The sequence below is a fragment of the Physeter macrocephalus genome, chromosome 14 (assembly GCF_002837175.3).
Source record: "Physeter macrocephalus isolate SW-GA chromosome 14, ASM283717v5, whole genome shotgun sequence".
Classification (NCBI taxonomy): domain Eukaryota; kingdom Metazoa; phylum Chordata; class Mammalia; order Artiodactyla; family Physeteridae; genus Physeter; species Physeter macrocephalus.
Window position 1 is genome coordinate 4,852,392 of NC_041227.1, and position 21,679 is coordinate 4,874,070.

At 42.6% G+C, this 21,679-nt stretch overlaps 1 protein-coding gene across 2 annotated transcripts in view; it reads left to right on the plus strand.

Moving 5' to 3' along the window:
- The window catches only part of VAPB (VAMP associated protein B and C), a 50,351-nt gene that overhangs the window by 12,604 nt on the left and 16,068 nt on the right, over positions 1–21,679 (plus strand). Inside the window, exon 2 of one of the 2 annotated variants that reach the window (XM_024128351.3) lies at positions 13,791–13,943. In XM_024128351.3, coding sequence (XP_023984119.1) covers positions 13,791–13,943 — 153 coding nt within the window. The remainder of the gene's footprint in view (positions 1–13,790; positions 13,944–21,679) is intronic. The other variant, XM_028498224.2, reaches the window with a different exon arrangement.

The window sequence follows — 21,679 nt, forward strand, 5'->3', positions numbered from 1 at the left end:
GGTTTTACAGCTTATTTTTACTTAAACTATAAGCTTTTAAAAAGCATAAGCAGACATGATTTCCCCGCCACCCCTCCCGGTTCTCAGTTCATTCCCTTCCCTCAAACCCCTTCTTCTGCAGCCATATGGTCTCCCTTACAAAGGCCTCTTGCACTTTGATCACGCCACACTGTGCTTACCCCAGGGCTTTTCCTCCAGCTGAGAATGTACGTTCCTTCATCTTTTCAAGTTCTGGGACTTCCCCTCAGTGTTCAACTCCCCACCCTCCTGTGTTTACACAAAACTGTGTATTATCTTTCACATGGTATTCAGTGCATTGAGAGGTAGTGTACAACCCACCAGTTAAGAGTGTGAACTCTGGGGCTAAAATGCTTGGATGTGAATCCTGGATCTACCACCTAAAAGTTATATGACCTGGGATAAAGTATTTAATTTCTGTGCCTCAGATTCTTCACTTTGTGGTATGTTAGGAGGATTAGTGATTTAGCACATGTAAAGTGCTTAGAATAGACCTGTTTAGTGTTAACTAATGTTACTATTGTTTGATAATTTTTTTTTTCAAGATACATCATTCCAGAGCCTCAGCCCTAGAGACTCTGATTCATTAGTTGTGGATGGGTCCCGGGACGGCTCTCCAGGTGTATTTACCTTGTGTTTCCAGGCTTCTGGGCAGGAGCGGCAGTGTCACCTCTCTAGCCTGAGGGCCCGGCACAGCGCCTGGGCTGCGCAGCCGCCGGTGACTTACCGAGTGCCCGCAGTGCGCTAGGTGTTGTCCCGGGCACTTGAGACACCCAGATGAGGAACGGACAAAACCTTCTAGTGGGGAAGATGGGCAGTGCATAAAAGGATGGGAAATACGTATAATGTGGTATCAGATAATGGTAGGTGCTGAATGGGGGTTGGGGGTGGACGCAGGATAAAGGGGTTTGGTTGGGAGTGGGTTCTGTTCTAAAGAGGGTAACTGGGGAAGGCTGAGTTTCCGAGACCTGTGTAAACTGAGTGTGCAAGCTGGGGGAAGAGCGTTAGAGAGAGAGGGGACGGCAAGTGCACGGCCCTCGGATGGTGATGGGCTTGGTGTGTTCAAGGAGCAGCAGTCACTTTGCCTGCAGTGGAATGATGGAGTGGTGCAGTAGGAGATGGGCTCAGAGAGGAAGGAGGAGCTCTTGGTAGACAGGCCACGGGAAGGACTTTGGATTTTGTTGTGATGTGGGAAGGCATGGAGGATTCTGACCAGGAGTCTTTAAAAGACCATGGCCGGTGTGGGGAAAGTAGGCTGTGTGGATGGTGGTATGTGTGGAAGCCATGAGGCTGCTACAGTTATCCGTAACCCGTCCACCCATCCGTCACCCGTACAGTTACCCGTAACCCGTCCACCCATCCGTCACCCACAGTTACCCGTAACCCGTCCACCCATCCGTCACCCGTACAGTTACCCGTAACCCGTCCACCCATCCGTCACCCGTACAGTTACCCGTAACCCGTCCACCCATCCGTCACCCGTACAGTTACCCGTAACCCGTCCACCCATCCGTCACCCGTAGTTACCCGTAACCCGTCCACCCATCTGTCACCCGTACAGTTACCCGTAACCCGTCCACCCATCCGTCACCCGTACAGTTACCCGTATCCCGTCCACCCATCGGTCACCCATAGAGTTACCCGTGTCCCGTCCACCCATCGGTCACCCATAGAGTTACCCCCCGTACAGTTACCCGTAACCCGTCCACCCATCCGTCACCCGTACAGTTACCCGTAACCCGTCCACCCATCCGTCACCCGTACAGTTACCCGTATCCCGTCCACCCATCGGTCACCCATAGAGTTACCCGTGTCCCGTCCACCCATCGGTCACCCATAGAGTTACCCGTGTCCCGTCCACCCATCGGTCACCCATACAGTTACCCGTGTCCCGTGCACCCATCCGTCATCCATACAGTTATCCGTAATCCATCCATCTGTACATAATCCATACAGTTATCCATCATCCATCGACCCATCCATCATCCATCCACCCATCCATAATCCACACAGTTGTCCATAATCCATCCATCCATCCATAATCCATACAGTTATCCATAACCCAGGCCAAGAGACTGTGGCTTGGACCAGGGCGGTGGCAGTGGAGAGAATGGGATGAGAAGTGCTCAGATTCCAAATCTCTTTTGAAGGTAGAGCTGGCTGAAAGGTTAAAGGTGGAGAAGGAGAGGAAGAGAGGAAACTAAGGTAACTGCTTTTGGCTCAAGCATTTTGGTGAATGGTGGTTTCTTTTCCTGAGATGGGAAGCAGTGGGTTTGGGGGAGGGGAATGGGACTCTGCTCTTTGGCCATGATTAACTTGAGATGCTTAGTACAGCTGTAAGTGGACATCAGGGGAGAGGGTCAGGCTGTGGATATTAATTTGGCAATTCTCAGCTTATTGTTAGAACACAGTATAGGGAGGAATAATTTTTTCCAACTGAGAGATGACATAAGCCTTTCCAAAAGAGAGGACATTTGAGCAAAACTTTGAAGAATGAGTATGATTTCCAAAGTCAGAGAAAGGGAAAAATAGAAGATATTTTTCATCCAAGTCTCACAGCCTTTTTTCCCTGGCCTCTTGTTGAATTTGTTTAAGAAGCTGCTGACCTGGTTGATAATCTCTTTTCACTTGTATAGCCATTTAGGTTCTCTATTGAAAAGGAAGCCAGAGCAGATTACACACTAACTGATAAACCACATTCTGCTGTTTCTCATTGTTCACAAATTGAAAATTCGACTTCGACGTAGAGGTGCAGAATGCTAAGTGTGTTTTTGCTCCACTCCTCTGTGTCTGCTGTGAATTGGGCCGTGTTAATTTTGGTGTGGAGGTTTTTCATGTGTTGTCATCTCCACTGAAGGTTGAACATTTTGGGGAAGTTTTTACTTCTGCTGATACAGATTCTAGGCACTTGACTTGAACTGTTAATTTATAACTCAGTCAAGTTCCAGCCACAACCATGACCATGAGAAATTGGGACCCCTTGCTCTCTGATCATGCATATAACTCATTTGGGCATAATATCTGTCTTGATTCTTCCTGCCTTGTGTGAAAAAAAATGTCATGTTCTGCCACTCTCCTTTACAGGTAGAATTTTAATTGGAGTAGAATATTGCTTATCTTTTTAATTTCATGATCACCCTAATCACAAATTTGGTGTCCTAAATACAGAAAAATTACTAGATGTTTGTTAGTCAATTGGGTCAAAGATTATGCATTGAAAAAAAACTGAGTCTAAGATACTTTTAGAACTGATATAAAATTCGCACTAGACAGGTGTGCCATTACCTTAAAATAATCTGTTTTAGTGCTGGGTATAGGTAGAATGTACGAACTTCAGCTCTTATATAATACTTTTGCCATTTTTCTATTTAGAAAAGAAATGTTGCATTAACGAAAGTAGTCATAGAATTTATCTCTAGGGCTTCCCTGATGGCGCAGTGGTTGAGAATCCGCCTGCCAATGCAGGGGACACGGGTTCGAGCCCTGGTCCGGGAAGATCCTACATGCCGTGGAGCAACTATGCCCGTGCGCCACAACTACTGAGCCTGTGCTCTAGAGCCCGTGAGTCACAACTACTGAGCCCGCGTGCTGCAACTACTGAAGCCCACGCGCCTAGAGCCCGTGCTCTGCAATGAGAGAAGTCTCTGCAATGAGAAGCCTGCGCGCTGCAGTGAAGAGTAGCCCCGCTCACCGCAACTAGAGAAAGCCCACGCGCAGCAACGAAGACACAACACAGCCAAAAATAAATAAATAAAATAAATAAATTTCGGGGAAAAAAAAAAGAATTTATCTCTAGATGGGTAAAGGCTTCTAGTCTTCAAAGTTTTTACAGTAGATTTTGTCAAAATTTTGGGTTTGGGTCTTTGTCTTGAATTAATGAGACTGCTTCTACTCTAAACGTGTTTTAAATAATAATCTTGATTTTTATAAAAATTACACAAGAATGGCTATTGATGTATGTATATTGGTTTTCAACAACTCCACAATTCAGGATTCTAGTATTTTTATGTATACAAAGCATTCTAGACAAGAAGAAAGTTCTCTCAGAACATAGTCTGGATCTTAAACTATTGCTATTTTCCTGTGGAAAAAAAATGTAAATACACAAAAATACATATAATTTAATAAACACCCAAATACAGAATAACTAAATATTAATAATTTGTTAGACTTGTTGTAAAGTTTTTCTTTAATAAATAAGCCTTCACCAAGAATTTGAAGACATGTCTGTCCTCCACATCTGCCCATTCATGCTCCAGATCTCTTCTTCACTTTCCAGAGGAAGTTAGTGTGAACTATTTCCATTTTTTTTTCTGTATCACCTAATGTGGTATTGTGGTGTATGTATCACTTAACATGTTTTTTGAGACCCATCTATTGTTGAAATACAGATCTAGTTCATTCTTTTTAATTGCTGTATAGTATTCCTTCATAAGAATTTAGCACGTTTGTTTTTTATATATATATATATATTTTTTTTTTTTTTGCTCTGCATTGGGTCTTTGTTGCTGTGTGCAGGCTTTCTCTAGCTGCGACGAGTGGGGGCTACTCTTTGTTGCGGTGCATAGGCTCTAGGCCCGCAGGCTTCAGTAGTTGCGGCACACAGGCTCTAGAGCACAGGCTCAGTAGTTGTGGCACATGGGCTTAGTTGCTCTGTGGTATGTGGGATCTTCCCGGACTAGGGATCATACTCGTGTCCCCTGCATTGGCAGGCAGATGCTTAACCGCTGTGCCACCAGGGAAGTCCCAACACATTTGTTCTTAATAAGAGTTCTTTATATATTCTAATAGTAATTGCTTATCTGTTAACATAAGCTCCAAATATCCTTCAGTTTCCTAAGGTGTTTCTTGCTGTCCAGCTTTATGTCTTTTGCAGGTAGCTTTCCTGAGTTTGATCTTACACTTCCATAGTACTTTATCCATTGGATTCTTACACTACAGTAGGGTGTCTTGTGGTCTAGTTTTTCCCACCCATGGAGTTGATGCGAGACTGAGTTTTATTTCTTTTTGCTCCGAAGGAGCTAGGAAACTAGTGAGTTGAATAAGCAGCCTTAAAGGTTGGTATAGTCTGTCTCAATCAAGCTGTCCTCTAGTGTGCCTTTGATGGCATCATTAGTGAGTATTCTTGGTTTTTGATTTCTCTTGCTATAATAATGGGTGTGATGTTTCTCAGTAGCTGGCCTTCTCCGAGGATATCAGGTAGGTTACTTTATTAATTTAGAACACTTTGCATTCTAAGATTTCTTTGGGAAAGTTATGTGTATGTGTAGGGTTCTTTATGTGTGGTTCTTTCAAAATAAGAGATACGTAATTAGGCTTTCTGCTGAAATATTGGAATCCACTCTCTGCCATTAAAGGCACATTGGTTGCAAAGCTTTATTTTTGTTTCTAAAGCTTTGAATTAATGTGTGAGTTAAGAATTAAATCAAGAAAATAGATTTTAAAAAATTATCTCCCAGTGTCCTTACTCTTGAATTCATGGTTATTTACGAGCTTACCGTCTTTGAATAGCTGTTACTATGAAATCTGTTTTTCATTTTTTTTAGAGGGGGCAACTTTAAACAAAATTATCATAGAATAATAATGACGAAGGCATTATTGACACAAGTGAACATTTTTAGTACCTTCAACCTGTGTATGAACAAAAATATATCATGATTTCAGATCAAAGTTATGGACGAGGCATTCATTTATAGGAAACGTGTGAGAATCAGAGTTGAATTGCCTCTGAGGAAGTCTGGTGTTCATTTGTGCTGCACACACTTACTGAGCCCTTTAATGCAACGGTGTGTTGTTGCACTGTTCTAGGTTCAGACCTTCCAGTGCTGAATCATGTGGAGGTTCACTCTAGGTGGGAAACAGGCAGGAAAGGAACACATGAACTATCCGTCAGTGGTAAGTCTCAGGTAGAAGATGAAAGGGGGATAATGCTGCGGAGGGAGCAGTCAGCAGCCAGCTCAGTGTTCGTTCACCCCGAGCCTGGTGGTGCATCCGGGAGGGAGGGTGCAGGAAGACTGGAAGCATTGTTTAAAATAGATAGAAGCGTGGCATGGCCGTTTTACTCATTTGTTCAGCATATTTATTGCGCATCTGCGCTGTGTCTGGAAGTGTCCTGGAAACTGATGATCAGTGGTGAACAAGAGGGACAGAATAGTCTCTGTGTTTTGGGAGTTTACATTCTGAATGTGGAAGCCTTACATAAACAAGAAAAATAATGTGAGGATTGGTGCATTGCAGATGGTTAGGGAAAGTAGGAAGCAATTGGATACCTTTAATGAAAATACACTGTCAAAGGATAAATGTTAAAGACGTCTATAAGATATCCAACAGATTTTTACTTTACAGTGTCCATTTCCCCCATCTTAATATACTTTTACAGTAGACTCTGTGTATCAGAGTCTACTGTATTGAAACCTCAAGCATAATTTCATTGTCTTAACAAAATCCATCATCAGTCCTAGGCTTCTGGAGACAGATTATTACCTTTCCAGAAGGTAATCTTTTCAGAGTTGAAATGAAATATGGTAACTTGTTTTTTGGAAGTGCTGAAGAAAAGAGATATTGTACCTAAATTGTGTTTATAAAAGAGTATAAAATAATATAGCTCTTTTTATGCAGAATGGAAAAAAACTCTTATGGAGCTAGTAACTTTAAATTTATATCTGGAAAGCTGAGAGCTGATAGATTATATATCAAATTGGCATATAACTTACTTGGTAACACATAGTTTGAGTTTCAAAGTATTGTGGCCACATCAGGACACGTATTACAAAGGAAGGACATGTGTTTGCAACACCAGAATTTCATGAACTCCAGAAAATGGAAGAAAAGCAAACCAAAGCATCTTTATTCATTTATTCAATTATACATACACAATATATTAAAATCAGTAATATTTACTATCTGAAACTTTGGGGGTGCCACCAAAAGTGGATTAATATAAAGATCAAATACTTTTTTTTTTCCTTCTTTTTTGGGGGGAAAAGAACAAGCTTTATTTTTTTTAGAGCAGTTTTAGGTTCACAGCAAAATTGAGCAGAAAGTACAGAGAGTTTCCCCGGCCACACAAATGCACAGTCTCCTCCACTGTCAACGTCCAGCACTAGAGTAGTACGTGCGTTACAATTGATAAAGCTTCATTGACACGTCATTGTCACCCAAAGTCCATAGTCTGTGTCAGGGTTCAGTCTTGGTATAGTATTACATCCTGTGGGTTTTGATAAATGTATAATAACATGTATCCACCAGTATAGTATCATACAGAATAGTTTCACTGCCCTAATAACCCTCTGTACTCAGTCTCTTTTTATCCCTCCCTTCCGTCTTAACCCCTGCAACCACTATCTTCATAGTTTTGCGTTTTCTTTAATGTTATATAGTTGGAATTATACAGGTTATAGACTTTTCGGATTGGCTTCTTTAACTTAGTAATATGCATTTAAGATTCGTCTGTGTCTGAATTTTCATGATGTGATAGCTCATCTTAGTGTGGAATGATATTCCATTGTCTGTATATACCACAGTTTATTTACCTACTAAAGGACATCTTGGTTGCTTTCAAGTTTTGACAGTATGAATAAAGTTGCTATAAACATCTGTGTGCACATTTTTGTGTGGACGCGAGTTTCCAGCTCCTTTGGGTAAATACCAGGGAGTGTGATTGCTGGATTGTGTGGCAAGAGAGTATGTTGGGTTTTTTAAGAAACAGCCACACTGTCTGCCAAAGTTCCATACCATTTTGAATTAGCAGCCGCGAGGAATGAGAACTGTTGCTCCACATCCTTGCCAGCCTTTTATGCTGTCAGTGTTTAAAATTTTGACCATTCTAATAAGTGTGTATTGGTATCTCATTTGTTGTTTTAATTTGCAATTTCCTAATGAGATATGTTGAACATCTTTTCACTTGTATATTTTTTCCACCTGTGTATCTGCTTTACTGAGGTGGCTGTTCAAATCTTTTGCCCATTTTTTTTTAAGTTCAGTTGTTCATTTTCTTATTGTTGAGTTTTAAGAGTTCTTTTTATATTTTGGGGGACAGTCCTTTATTAAATACTTTAAATATTTTGCACATATTTTCTCCCAGTCTGTGGCTTGCTTGTCTTCTCATTCTCCTTAACAGTATCCATTGCAGAACAAACATTTTTAATTTTAATGAAGTCTAGCTTATCAATTATTTCTTTCATGGTTTGTGCCTTCTGTATTGTATCTGAAAAGTCTTCACCAAACTCAAGGTCATCTAGATTTTCTTATGTTATCATCTAGGAGTTTTATAGTTTCGTGTGTGTGTGTGTGTGTGTGTGTGTGTGTGTGTGTGTGTGTATTTATCTTTGTTTTCTAGTTGAATTGCTAAGTAAAAATAATGCCCCTTAAATTCTGTCCTGCTCTTTACATATGGGGTGATATGATATGCTTAAGATTACACAGATAAGTAAGATCAAGATTGAGTTTTGAGTTCACTTGGAGTTTCACTGTCACCTTTTACAGTCATTGGGACCTGGATGCTTAAGTTATTCTTTTGTGAAAATGGTTATTTGCATTTTCTGAAAGGAAGAGTTTTGTTATAGTCTTTTCCTACATGGATCTTGGAATGAACGATTACAGGAAGGAAGTACTCTTAAACCGTGCATAGATTGCTAAAATGTTTAAAAATTTAATGGAATACTTTTTCCACAGAATGCTCTTGTGCCTTTATTGATAAGTTTATCTAGCCTTTTTTGATGAAATTGTCAATACCTGAAACCTGATGTCTTACTGTTGAGACTCTCATTTGCTGGATTATGACCTTCTTTCCTTGACCTTTAAAACCAGTGCTTTATAATTCTGAGACTCCATTTTTGTAAGTAAGACTGAAAAATTAACTGTTCCTGCTTTTACTTTTAATGCTATGCATATTTCTGCTGACATCGAATTATTTACTTTCTAAGGCCAGTTCTAGATCTTCTTACTGTCTTAAAATACACACTTTAAAATGACAATAAGCCAAACCTGGGTGGAGGTAATAGTTTATACTGTGCTTAGTTTTATCTTAGTATGTTTTAGAGCATGTCACAGAATTCATATTCACATTAGTTAATGCTATTCATGAGCATCTATCAAACTCACAAGAATTTTCACAGATGAATATGCATAATATAGGGCATGAAGAACATTATTCAAATTGTTAAAAAGAAGAAAAATAAAAACTTTAAGGAATATTCCTAATTTCTCCCGAATTCATGTTGCTTCATGTTTTTGGACCTTCTTTTTCACATGTTAGATGTTAATTCTTAAATATCTGTATAACTATCTGAAATAAGGACTAGAAGATTAGAAAGAAAAATGCTTAAAAGGAGGTGCTGCTGCAGTACTAGAGATACGAAATCATATTTTTCATCTTTTAAAAGAAAAAAGTCTAATTTTTGAAGATTTCATTTGTAAATTGACTCTGTACTGTATAAGCAATGTTTAAGTTCATTGGTGATAAATATGCATGTTGGTATAGTAAAATCCCATTTTTTACATAATGCTTTAATGGAAATGGCGGTTTTATGAAACGAAAATGACTAGTGAAAATATGAATGATTCTCATAAGCCCTTATTACATCATTTTTATTGAGGTTTTTGTGTATTCTGATTCATTCATACAGGGGAAAAGGAGAACACTAACATGGTTTATTTCCTATAATTACTCAAATCGAATAGAATTTGTTTTCAATAAAATTCTTAGAGTAAATTGCCCAGGGAGAGGAGAGAAGGGTTGGCCTGTTTTTACAAAATGTCATGATTTTTACACGTGAGACTTTGCTATTTTATCAATGATGTTGTTCACTTGCATATATTTTTAGTATAGTTTCCTCCAGATTTTTAAAAATAAAACCTACGTAAGCCCAAGAAATCTCTAACACTTAATGGCTCAGGATTGAGTGTTGAGGGAGAAATCTGGGATATTTATTTTATTCTGCTTATAACACAAATATCGTTTGTCTTTCAATAATTTAAACTACTTTTTAGGTGAACCTTATAGGCTGAAATATTATTTAGATTGCTATGTAATGGGTTAACTGGTGGAATTTCCAAAAGCAGATTAGTGTTTACAGTTAAATTTGCTTTATTTTTGTGGAATACCTAGAAGAAAAGGTCATTGTAAAGGATAAACACACTTAAACTCCCCCCTCTGATGAGGCAGGGTGAGGAGGAAGAGACAGGAGAAACTGAGCTGGAAACAAGTACTCTTAATTTCATCACTGCGAAGTCTTGCCAACATCCCTATTTTCTGCTTAGTATACTTCAAACCACCTTAGAAAATCCTCTATTTTTTTGGATGTGTTTGTGGGCCCTTATGAATTCTTGGCATTCTGATCTGAAGATGTTTCCATGTTCTTGAGGCAGAATTTTGTTGAAACAAATAACTTTAAGCTTATATCTGGAAAGCTTTAAAGCCTGTTAGTTTATGAAGCCCCTTCAGATTGTCAGAGAGAGCACTGTTTTCCCCCGTAGGCCTTATATTTAAAAGCGCACCCCTTTTCAGGTGTCTCACAGTTTTTGTCTGTTTTCTTCTCCTTTCCCCCCAGCATTGTGGGGTCATTCGAGCTGGAGCTCTGCTTATATGATTGGCATGTAAGTCCTTGTGACTGGCACCTTTTACATGAGGGCCAAGGAATATATGTGCATCGTGATTGTGCCCGTGTAGGTCTGTCTGAGCTTGTGTTTGTGTGTTTGTTTAATTGCTTTCTTTGACTCCAGAAAACTGGAGTTGTGTTTAGTTGTTCTTTTTTTCTTTTACCATTGCTGAAGTGCTATCTACTTCAAGCAAAGAGACTTAATGGGAGATCAGACTTTCTCCATCTTCATTCTGAGCCAGACTGCATGTGTTGGAGAGTGGAAAAGGGTAGAGTCATGTAGAGCTTCTGCCTCCATAATCCCGAAGAGGCTGCCTCAGCGCCAAGTGTCTTTTTTCTCGCTAGAGTCCAAAAATTTGATGCAAGGATGGAGCGTGGTCAGCATCTGGCTGTCCCTCACTGTGGCTGAAAATCCTCTTGGGCCACAGGGTACCCACCCTCCTGTGTAAGCTTTTAGTTCTCAGTAAGGAGATGACTTAGCTTGTCAAGAGAGGGTTATGTGTGATGGAGTCAGTAGGCGGGGTGAGATAGCAGAGGCCTCGCCTTTCCCCATGCCTGGCCACAGTTGGACCTACAAAGTGCCTCCCTCTTGTGGCATCCAGCTTGACTGCCACAGGGCCAAAGGCAGGGCTTATTGGAAAGGTCAGCAAATGGAGAAATTCTGTCTAGGCATTTCATTTTTTTTTTTTTTTTTTTTTTCTGGGCTCTGCGGTGTGGCTTGTGGGGTCTTAGTTCCCCGACCTGGGATTGAACCCTTGCCCTTGGCAGTGAAAGCGTGGAGTCCTAACCGCTGGACTACCGGGGAATTCCCTAGGCATTTCATTCTTGAAGGTGTCATTACTCAAAGAATGGGAATAGCTTTCAGTATAAGTAACTACAAAACAATAGATAATCTAGTAGCATCATCAGTCCCGCTATAATGTGGCATATGCGTTCCTAAAAATCGCCATCCTGCACAAAATAGCACAGTAAAAACCATAGGACTTAGGAGGAAACGAGGTTAGGTGCATAACACTCAAAAACTTTGTTGGTCACACACACACAAAGATAGGAACCTAATACAAGCAGAAGCACAGTTTTGCGTGCATTAAATGGCTTGGAAATATATACATACTACAATAAATATGGCACTTTACCTTGAAAAAGACCTGAAGTTTGCCTGTGGACGTGGGCGTTGGAAGAGTTGCAGTTTGTGAGGTACTGAAGTGGAGGAAGGAGGGTTACCTGAAGTCACAGGGAAGGTGACACCAGGTGAGGATGGGTGTGGCCCCTGTCCCACACGGTGAATGGAGGTGCTGGTGGGTGATTGAGGTGTGCGTATTTGAGTATTTTGTGTATTTCTGTGCCACTCCGTGCAGCTGGGTGCAGTTTTCTGTGATCACTTAGCGTTTCTTGCAGACAAAAATCACACATAAGCAAATGTGAAATTAATTTTATGCTCAGATTGTCCCCATAATATGCACATCAATCACATTGAAACAGATTCACGTTTTCAAAATAAGCTTTCTAGCAGAACTGGCTGTAGTTTATTATATTGGAATTGAGTCCCTTTTCCTTTCTTTTCACCGTTATTGATTTCTTAATTTATATTTGTTAAGCCCATATCAGATTTATTTTTCATGCCCAGAGCACCTCCAGAGGCCAGAAAGCAGCCTGAGATTTTAATTTTTCTAGTGGTAATCCACGAGGTACTTTCCTCCTTGGTGAGTGACCCTCAGTCAGTCTCTCTCTCTGCCTCTGTCTCTCTCTCTCTGTCTCTCTCCCCGCCCCCTCTCTCCACACACACCCCTTTACCACATACCAGGCACAGTGCTGGAGATATAGAAACTGGTAAGGTTTCTATAAACTGGTAATGTTCTTGTCCTCAGGAGCTTAGAGTTTCATTGAAAAATTTTCAAGGCGCAGATTTAAAAGTCTTGATTGTGGATCTTCTTAGGGAGCAGATGAAGCAACTTGGTGTGTTTCTTAGTTTGTGAACAGAGGAGCACACATACCTCCCCACCCCATCTCTTACTTCCTGTGAATGTGAAGATGGGGTAAAGAGCTTGCCTGGAGGAAACACAAAGACATCATTGATTTACATAGTGAAAAGATGTGAATTTGAAAAGGGGTGGAAGAGGTCCTAAGAGACTTTGTAGTTCACCCGCCGCCCCCCCCGCCCCCCCCCGTCCCCTGACTTCTTGATAAACCCTAGTGGTCAGGTGTTGGAGAAGTTTCAGAGTAATGTAAATGGTATGATCCCATTTTTGTTAATCCCCCTCCTCACTCACGTATGTGTGTACTGTTTGTGTAAGCATACGTGATGTGGAAAGATCTCCCATATTGTGAATATTAGTTACCTCAGGGGACAAGGGAAAGCTTATTAACTTCCTCTTTATACATCCTTTATTATTTGGCTTGTTTTAAGGAGCATGTTTTACTTTTTTAATTAAAAAATCTAATAAAGTAGAAAATGAATAAATAATAATCATAAAAAATACCCTCAGGGCACTTAGTTTCAATCTTCCTGGTACCCTGGGTAGTTAAGACTGAACGTGCTGTTTCAGGGGTGGGCTGCCCAGCCGGACTCTGAACTTGCCGTAGCCTAAGATGATGTTAACTTTTCTCCAGCGACGCTGTATTGCTGTGGGGGCAGTTTGTGTGTACAGACCGTGAACAGCTCAACGTCTTTCTTGCCCCTCTGCTACTTTTGGCACACTCTGCCTTTGATAATCACTTTGGACCCAGGTCTAGTCCTTTACATTCTCCCTGTTAGATTTCATCTTGTTATTGTGGGAATCAGTGTTCAGCATAGGTTAAGAACTGGCCTTGGATTCAGGCTGCCTGGTTACAGATCCTAACTACCACTAACTAGCATGAAAACTTGAGACAAGTAGTGTGTCCTCCCGAGCCTCGGTTTTCTCCTCTGGCAGTAATCGTGAAGTTGTGAGGTGTCCCGGAGATACCGTATGCTAGAACACTCACTAGGCCAGGTGCCTGGCGGCGTGGTGAGAGCCTGGTGAAGGTTAGCTGTTGCTCTTAGTGTGTCGGCCTCAGCTGGTCTCTCCTCTCCATCATGATGAGAGGTTTTGGATTAACCATACTGCACATCCCTCCTGACCCCAGACCATGAATCAGTCTTTCTTCTAAACGCTCCTCCTGAGATCCCCAACCAGTCTCTGTCTCATTCCACAGGTCCCTTCACCGACGTTGTCACCACCAACCTAAAGCTTGGCAACCCGACAGACCGAAATGTGTGTTTTAAAGTGAAGACCACAGCACCACGTAGGTACTGCGTGAGGCCCAACAGTGGGATCATTGATGCAGGGGCCTCTATTAATGTATCTGGTAAGTTCTGAGAATGAAGGCCAACAGGGTGGGCTAAAAAGGCCCCCTAGAAGTAGTGGGATCTCTTAAAGCATGTATGTGCAGTATAGCAATATGGTCGTTTTCTCCCCCACAAGCCCCCGCCCTCTGATTAAAAAGCTCTGTGGGTCCCACTCACCTGTTGTTCTTCCGTAATTAAAGTCTCTTTAGTTTAATGCTTACAGCCTTCGTGCCTCGATAGTTAGAGCAAAATTAAAGTGGTAACTTCAGACTTTGCTTCAGAATGAGTTTGGTTTTCACTCCCTTGAAATTAAATCTGCCCTTTGGCAGTAAATAAAAAAGGGCTAAATAAACTTAATTTTACTTTGTGGGAGAAAGCTAAATGGAGTTGTTTTCTTATTTAAGCTAAATGATTTCTGACATTAAGCTCATGTCATTTCCAGTGATTGGTAACTGCACTTTACTGATTGTGAAAGGGTAAGGGAGATGAAGGCTGAGGAAATTGGAATATATTCAAGGGTGCAAGTTTTGTGCATGTCTGATGGGTTTTTTCCCCTCCTGTCTGAGAGGGCATATATTTTCCAGAGTCCAAATTTTGAAAAGATGCTGGTAGAGTGCCCAAATTGAGAATTGGATTTCAGAATTAAGGAGATGTAAGTGATGGGTTTGAGTTTAAATGTATTTTAGAAATGGAATAAACTTTTAGCTCATTAGAACTTCTGGATCCAACAGTACTTTTTGTATTTGTGGAAGAGCTATGGGGGAGTGTGTGTTAATCCTTTAAGTATCAGGAGACTGTCACAGAAGGTTCTGCATCATTAGAAGCTACTACTCATTTGAAATGGGTACCTGGCTGGCTTTTTTCATGACAGATTTTGATTGTGATACATTTGGCTATTCATTTGACACCTAAAAGAAAATGACTCACCTCTTTGGAAAGATATAAGGTGTTTCATTATCTGACCATTTCTGCAAACCCTTGTTCCCTACATCCATTGGTCTGTCTCATTATGGTGCGCCCACACCAGCTGTCCTCTTACGTGTTTGTCTCTGAGGCTGCAAGAGCTGATTTGGACTCTCGCATCGGGTTATTATCCAGGAGAAATCAGGAGGGTGGCAGCCAGCATTTACTGAGGGTCTCCTCTGTGCTGGGCCTGCACACATGTCATTTCATGTGATTTCTGTCATCTGCCCTGTGCAGAATGCACTGTTACCCCATTGTACTAAGAAGGAGGCCGGTGGCCACAGGCTCACAAAGCTGGCCAGTGTAGAGCCAAGATGTGGACCATGCTGTTCGGCTCTGATGCCCAGACTCTCTGAACTGCAGCGTGCTGGTAAAGGAAGGGGCCCAGGATGTTGGCATTGCGGTGTTCCTTGGATCCGTATGGTTTCAGTTTTTCCGTTGAAATCAAGGGCAGCTGATATCTTTAATTCCCTTTTTAAAATTGACTTCTTTTTTACCTCTTGATTTCCTTGCCCATGTCAAATTTGAGTAAGGTTGTCAGTAGATGAGACTTAGATGTTTTCACAGTAAACATGGGGCAGCAACATCGTTTTCTGAATAGTCTCAACAGGCAGTTGTACAGTGTAGGTGTGCCTTCCAATATGAAGTGTAAACGTGTGTGAGTATACGTGTATCTCTTTCAGAAAGATTCACCCCTCCGCCATCAGAGGAATGTTTTTTTAAAATAATAACTAACCCTGGGCATTTGTTTTGATTTATGTCTGCCTCCTTAAGGAAGACCAAGATTTTGTGGTTGTGGCCTTCCTTTTGCAGATAAGAAGGTAAGGTTCAGAGAGTGGGCGTGAACACCTACAGGCACATGGGTGATTAGTGGCCGAGCTAGCATTTGAAGCCAAGTGTCCCGATCCAGTGGCTCTTTGGTGACACTAAATTGCCTCAACAGTATTAGGGGATGGCCCCACTTACAAATGAATGTAAAACAAAATACCTTGGCTCTCAAAATGTCATGTACTTGGGGAAAAAAGCCACTGAATAACAAAATGTCCATGTGTCTGCAGGCCTTCCTCCTAATGAGACAAGATTATATTTACACATGAGAAAGGCCTCCTTTGTTTTTATTTGGTGTGTATCGGTCTCAGTGCTTGGGGTGCACCTGGGTAAAGCCAGATTTTGTTGCATCTTCCGGGTCAGCCTCGTCAGTCGGCAGAGACCAGCTTCCACTTGCTGTAGTTTTCCGTGCCGAGGGGCCACCATATCATTTATTAGACATTCATGTCTTGGGGTAAAAGCACTGCACTTTTCCTGGGGTCCTGTTAAAATGCAGCCACGTGATGGCATCTGGGAGAGGACGTGGGGTTCCCGGGGTCCTGCAGGTGAGAGAGAGACTGTCCTCAGGAGGAGGAGGAGCCCGGCAGCCGGGCAGCGCAGAGGGCTCGGAGGCTGGCCTTCCCCTCTCCCGCGCGCGAGGGCGGCCGAGCTTGGCTGCACCCGCTCTGCTCGGAGGTCATTAGATCTGGGCTTCGGAAACCTGAACAGGAAGCCCAGCCCTGCTGTTTAGCCTGTCGGCCCATCTTTGCCAATACTCTGACCACTCTAGGTTCCAGTTTTCTCATTTGTAAGGTGGAGAGAATGGTATCCGCCTCACAGAGTAATTACCAGTGCTGAAGAATTTTAACGGGAAGCATGGTGCAAGAGTGGGATTGCATTTTTCTTCCACTAGCTTTGACGAAAACTGGCTAGTTTCTGTTGAAGGTGGATCGTACATATTTGAACTGCCTTTTTAGAAATAAATCAATTCTATACATTTTACTAATTTATGAAATTTTTCTAATTCTAATTTAAGAGGAAATTTTCGTTTTTCTTCTTTCTATAATATGCAGTTGTTTTATAGTGAAAAGTCACTAGTAAATTTTCAAATACAATCTATAAAAAGGAGGTCATCAAATCAACTGAAAATACTACCAGCATTGCCCTGCCTACCACACAGAATGTCACAGCATACCTGAAAAGGACATGACTAGTACATGATTTTTTTCCCATCTCTGAAAACCCTTGGGATGTGCTAGCTGATAGGAAGGGTTATAAATCATTCTTTGAGAGAGGGGGGCGAGGAGGAAGGGAAAGAGGAGGAGGAGGAGGAGGATGGTATCTACCCATGGAGCTGGCAAGAGAGACTGAGGTTTGAAGGCACACAAATCAGGGTTTTGATGGGGGATTGAGACTTTCTAGCTGTCAGATGTCTTTCAGACACACCCTGTGAAACTCTTCTCAGCTGTCAGCTTAATCTGATATTCACAGGACCTTACATTATGCATCAAAAGTCCAGACGCTGACCTGTCATGTATTTTCTTCAGCAGATGGCACATCACTCATTGGGTCCTAAAAAAAAAAAACCAACAACTCTTTTATAAACTCAGGTGGGAAAGTTACAGTTGGGAACAGGTATAACCTAAACTTCTTGTGTCGGTAGGTGAAAACATGTGGACTTCGCAAAGGAGTGTTTTGGGATCCGGTCACTCGGGTCTCTGATTGACTCCGTTTCTTTGTCCTTTAGATAGGTGCTCCTTGCATCTCTTTCTGACAGCCCCTTCTGGGGTCTGTGCCTGTTGGATGAGGCAGGCAGTAGGTGGGAGGGTGCTGGGTGCTTTGTGTTTCCATTAATTGGCCCAGAATGCCATGGTTTTGGCCCCTTGCCCCTTGATATGCACCATCTGCTAGAGACGGTTTTGAATTATTCAAATCTGGACCTCAGCAAAATAGGCACACTTAAATGGAGATTGGAGAAGAGGAGATTGGATTTTTTCCTCTAGAGATTTTAAATGCAAGGAAAATAGAACTTTTTGAATTAATGAATTGTTTGAAGCAGTGGGGGGTCTCTCCATTTGTTGTAGCTTTACAAAATTAAATCTGTTTTCTGAACTGTGGTGGGAAAATATTTTTAAGGTAGATAATTTCTGAAAATGTCTGTGGTAAGCTGCTAGTGGTTGTGGATTTTTTTTTTTAATACTGCAGTTTAATAATGAGGGGGCTTTCCATTAATATTCCAAACCATGTTTGCCAGCGGATACAGCAGGTGAAGTGGCAAAATTATGGGCCCATCAAAAATACTTACGCTTCCTGTAATATGATATTAAGTTTAATATTTTTATAACCTTCACTGAATTCTAATTTCACTAAAGTAGCAAGCACGCCTCCATTTGCAGTTCAATTATGCATATTGGTTGCCTTTGTACCAAGGAAATTAGAAATGCAAAATATCTGTTGGGGGGGGGGCATTGGAAAGAGTCATTAAAAATACCAATATGTAGGTACAGATACACTTTACTAAGTGTACCCTGGGAATTGAAAATGGATTAAAGACAAACACAAATCTTCTAGTGTCTGAATCTGTGTTTTAAATTAAAATTCAAAGAATTAAGGAGCAGTGTTTATTCCTGACATATAGCCCTTTTCAGCACTTATTTCAATCACATTTAAAGCATAAAGTTCTTCCAGTAAAATCCGGAGGACAGAGAATGAATATCAGCAACTCTTCTTGGATGGAAACATTGGTCAAGTAATGTAATTGGGTAGTACTGCAATTGATAATTAATCCTTTTAAGATTTTGCTGACTCAGTTTAAAGGAGCTGCTTGCTTGCCCTGGACCAGCCAACCTTGGGTTGCAGCTTTTAGGTGATTAGCATCCGAGTATAAGTGCACTGCCCTTAGAGAAAGAAGTCAGGGATTCATCCGTCAAGTGCTGATAGTGGGAGCTAAATTTGGAGGTTTGGGCATCTTAACAGTCACACTCTTCTTCATTTGATCGTTTGCTTTGGAAGTCTCTGATAAACAGAACCTTTTTATAAGTGGTTTTCATGAACCAGCTTTATGACTCTCAGATAAGAACAACTCACATTCATACTTAAAAGATGTCTTTGATCTTTTTCACCAGATGAGATTCTGGTTTTAAAAAAGGGGGGGGAAATTACCAACAGTAATTAAGCTTAATCGTGCTTTTAAAGATTTTTTTAAAGTTTACTGTAGGGACTTCCCTGGTGGCGCAGTGGTTGGGAGCCTGCCTGCCAGTGTGGGGGACCCGGGTTTGAGCCCTGGTCCGGGGGGATCCCACATGCCGCGGAGCGGCTGGGCCCGTGCGCCACGGCTACTGAAGCCCGTGCGCCGTAACTACTGAGGCCTGTGCGCCTGGAGCCCGTGCTCCGCGGCAGGGGAGGCCACTGCAGTGGGAGGCCCGCGCACCGCAACGGGGGGTACCCCCCGCTCGCTGCAACTAGAGGGGGCCTGCACGCGGCAACGAAGACCCAACACAGCCAAAACTAACTAAATAAATTTATTTTAAAAAAAAAGTGTACTGTAATATTTAAGTTTCTTAAGGAGAATCCCATGTTTCACTTTTTATGAGTGTAACACAATTTCCTTATTCTTTACATTTTTCAAAGATCATGATCAAGAGGACTTATCCAAATACATTCAGTACACCTCACTTAGCTGAAGGTAACTTCAGCTGCTACAGCGTGGCTGAGGAGCAAAAACCAAGCGTGACTTCGGAGCAGCCAAAAGTAATGTTCTTTTCACTGGTTACGCACCTTGCACATTTATACACTTAGGCTCCCTAGTCTCGACTCTCCTGTTTATACTCTTACCTTAGACTCTCTGTTAACCCTGTTCTGATGTCCAGCCAGAGTGAAGGGCAAGGGCTGCGAGCGGTGGCCACAGTGAAGGCCTGGACAGGAACACCTCAGAGAACAAGTACGGGAGAGATAAGAGTGGGATCTGGAATTGCCTAAGCTTCGGGGCAGACCGTTCTCCCTGTGCAGTGGGTCAGTCCCAAGAGACCTTGCTTGTGGCTCGTATTTCAGATCGCATGTGATGGATGTTGATCCTCAGAACACGGGAGGACTCAGGAAAGGCTGTGTGGTATTCCAGTATAAAGTGTTGATGGAGACAGGAAAGTGTGTTGGAGCTTTGAAAAAAGATGTGCATTTTAAAAGAGATTTATAAGAAAGAGTGAGTCAGCCACGTTCTTTGGCCGGTGCTTTTGTGTATGGCACACCTCGTTTTCCAGTGACACTGGGGTGCATTTGTACTGTAAGCTCTGCACAGATGAAGTCGTAAGCGTCTGAGGGGTTTGGTGTGTAAGACGGGCTATACTGAGCTGGAGAGCCCTGGGGAGCCCTGGAGAGCCCTGGGGAGCCCTGGGGAGTCCTGGGGAGCCCTGGAGAGCGAGGCAAGTCAGTGTCAGCCCACTCAAAGACAGACAGGGAGAGTTAATTGTTTACCCTCTAGACTCTGAGTTCCATCCGTGGGTCCCTGAATAGGCAGAGGTCCAGGAAAGCAGTCATGTTTTCAACATTTTGAGCATCCTAAAGGAAATAATAAATTTACTCATGATAAGGGCACCCAGTCTAACTAAAATGTCCACTTTGCTTTAGGCTAGAATTCTGTCACCTCATTGTTGGAATACTGGTTATCATAAGCTGATGACAAAGTTCTGGGTTGTCTCTGATTAGTTTCAAAAAAGTGGAGCAGTGACTTCACTATGACATTGTAAATGCACTTTAGTAGAGAACGGTCTTTTGACAGAGGCATGAAAGCAAAGACAGAGTGAGAGAGCACAGTGGTGATGAGAGGATTGGAAACCACTGTCTTAAACCACGAGATGAGGAGTGAGTGGCTCTGGGAAGTGGGGCAGAAGAGAAGACAGCTGGTTGAGGATTAAAGAGGGTTCCCTGTCTCCGTGCTGCCCAGGGAGACTTCTGGAGGGAGCACGATTCGGAGGGCTTTGAACGTTGGGAGGGAAGCAGGAGCATATACTCTTGAACCAGTGGGAAGCTGCAGATTAGTTCCCAGAATGTGAGGCAGCAAAGCATGGGTCTCAGCTTAATTGGGGAGAAAAGGCGAACATGTGGGGAGAACTCTGTATCAGCAGTGTCCGCTGATAGAATAAGATCCCCAGTAAGATGAGAGTGTGAAATAGCGTTCCAGTAGGAGCTGTGGCGTGAGGAGGTGTCGTGCAGCACGTGTTCTCCAGGTAGGGTGCCTGCACCAGCAGCAGCAGCTGGGAACAGGTTAGAAGTATGTGTTCTCAGCCCCACCTGTTGGATCAAACTGGAGGTGGGGCCCTGCCACCTGCATTTTAACAAGCACTCCAGGTGGGTCTGATGCACGCTGAAGCTGGAGACCCCCTCATGATAGAGTCAGACTAGTGGCAGGTTCAGAGTCGGATGCAGCCCGGGGAGGTGTGACTTGCTGAGATGTGAGCAGGGCAGGGGGACGGAGAGGGATGTGCCAGCCTCCTAGGCCCACATGATAAAAGGAGACTTGGGTGACGTACGACAGGAGAATACCTGCGTGCGGGGGTGTGGCCAGCACCGTGTGCACACCTGTTGGACCAGCAGGGAAGCCTGTTGTTGGATCATATCAGTAAACTGAGAGAACCAGGCTGTGGACTTGAATTGATTGTTTTTTACTTGGGAAATAGACTTTTTTGTAGCAGGTGTTTGGTCCGAGGAATATCGTGATGGTGAGTAGAGTGTTTAGGGGGAGATTAAATTTGTAGCGTTATAGGGCTCTGCAGGGCAGCTTGTCTGAGAGAGAGACCGGGAGGAGGCGGGGAGATCTAGCTGGAGAAACTTCGATGTTGGTGGGTGGGGCTGAGCTGAGATTGTGGTCATGTGAACAAGGAGAGGGACATTTTTTTTTTTTTTTTTTTTTGTGTGTGTGTGGTATGCGGGCCTCCCTCTGTTGTGGCCTCTCCCGTTGCGGAGCACAGGCTCCGGACGCGCAGGCTCATTG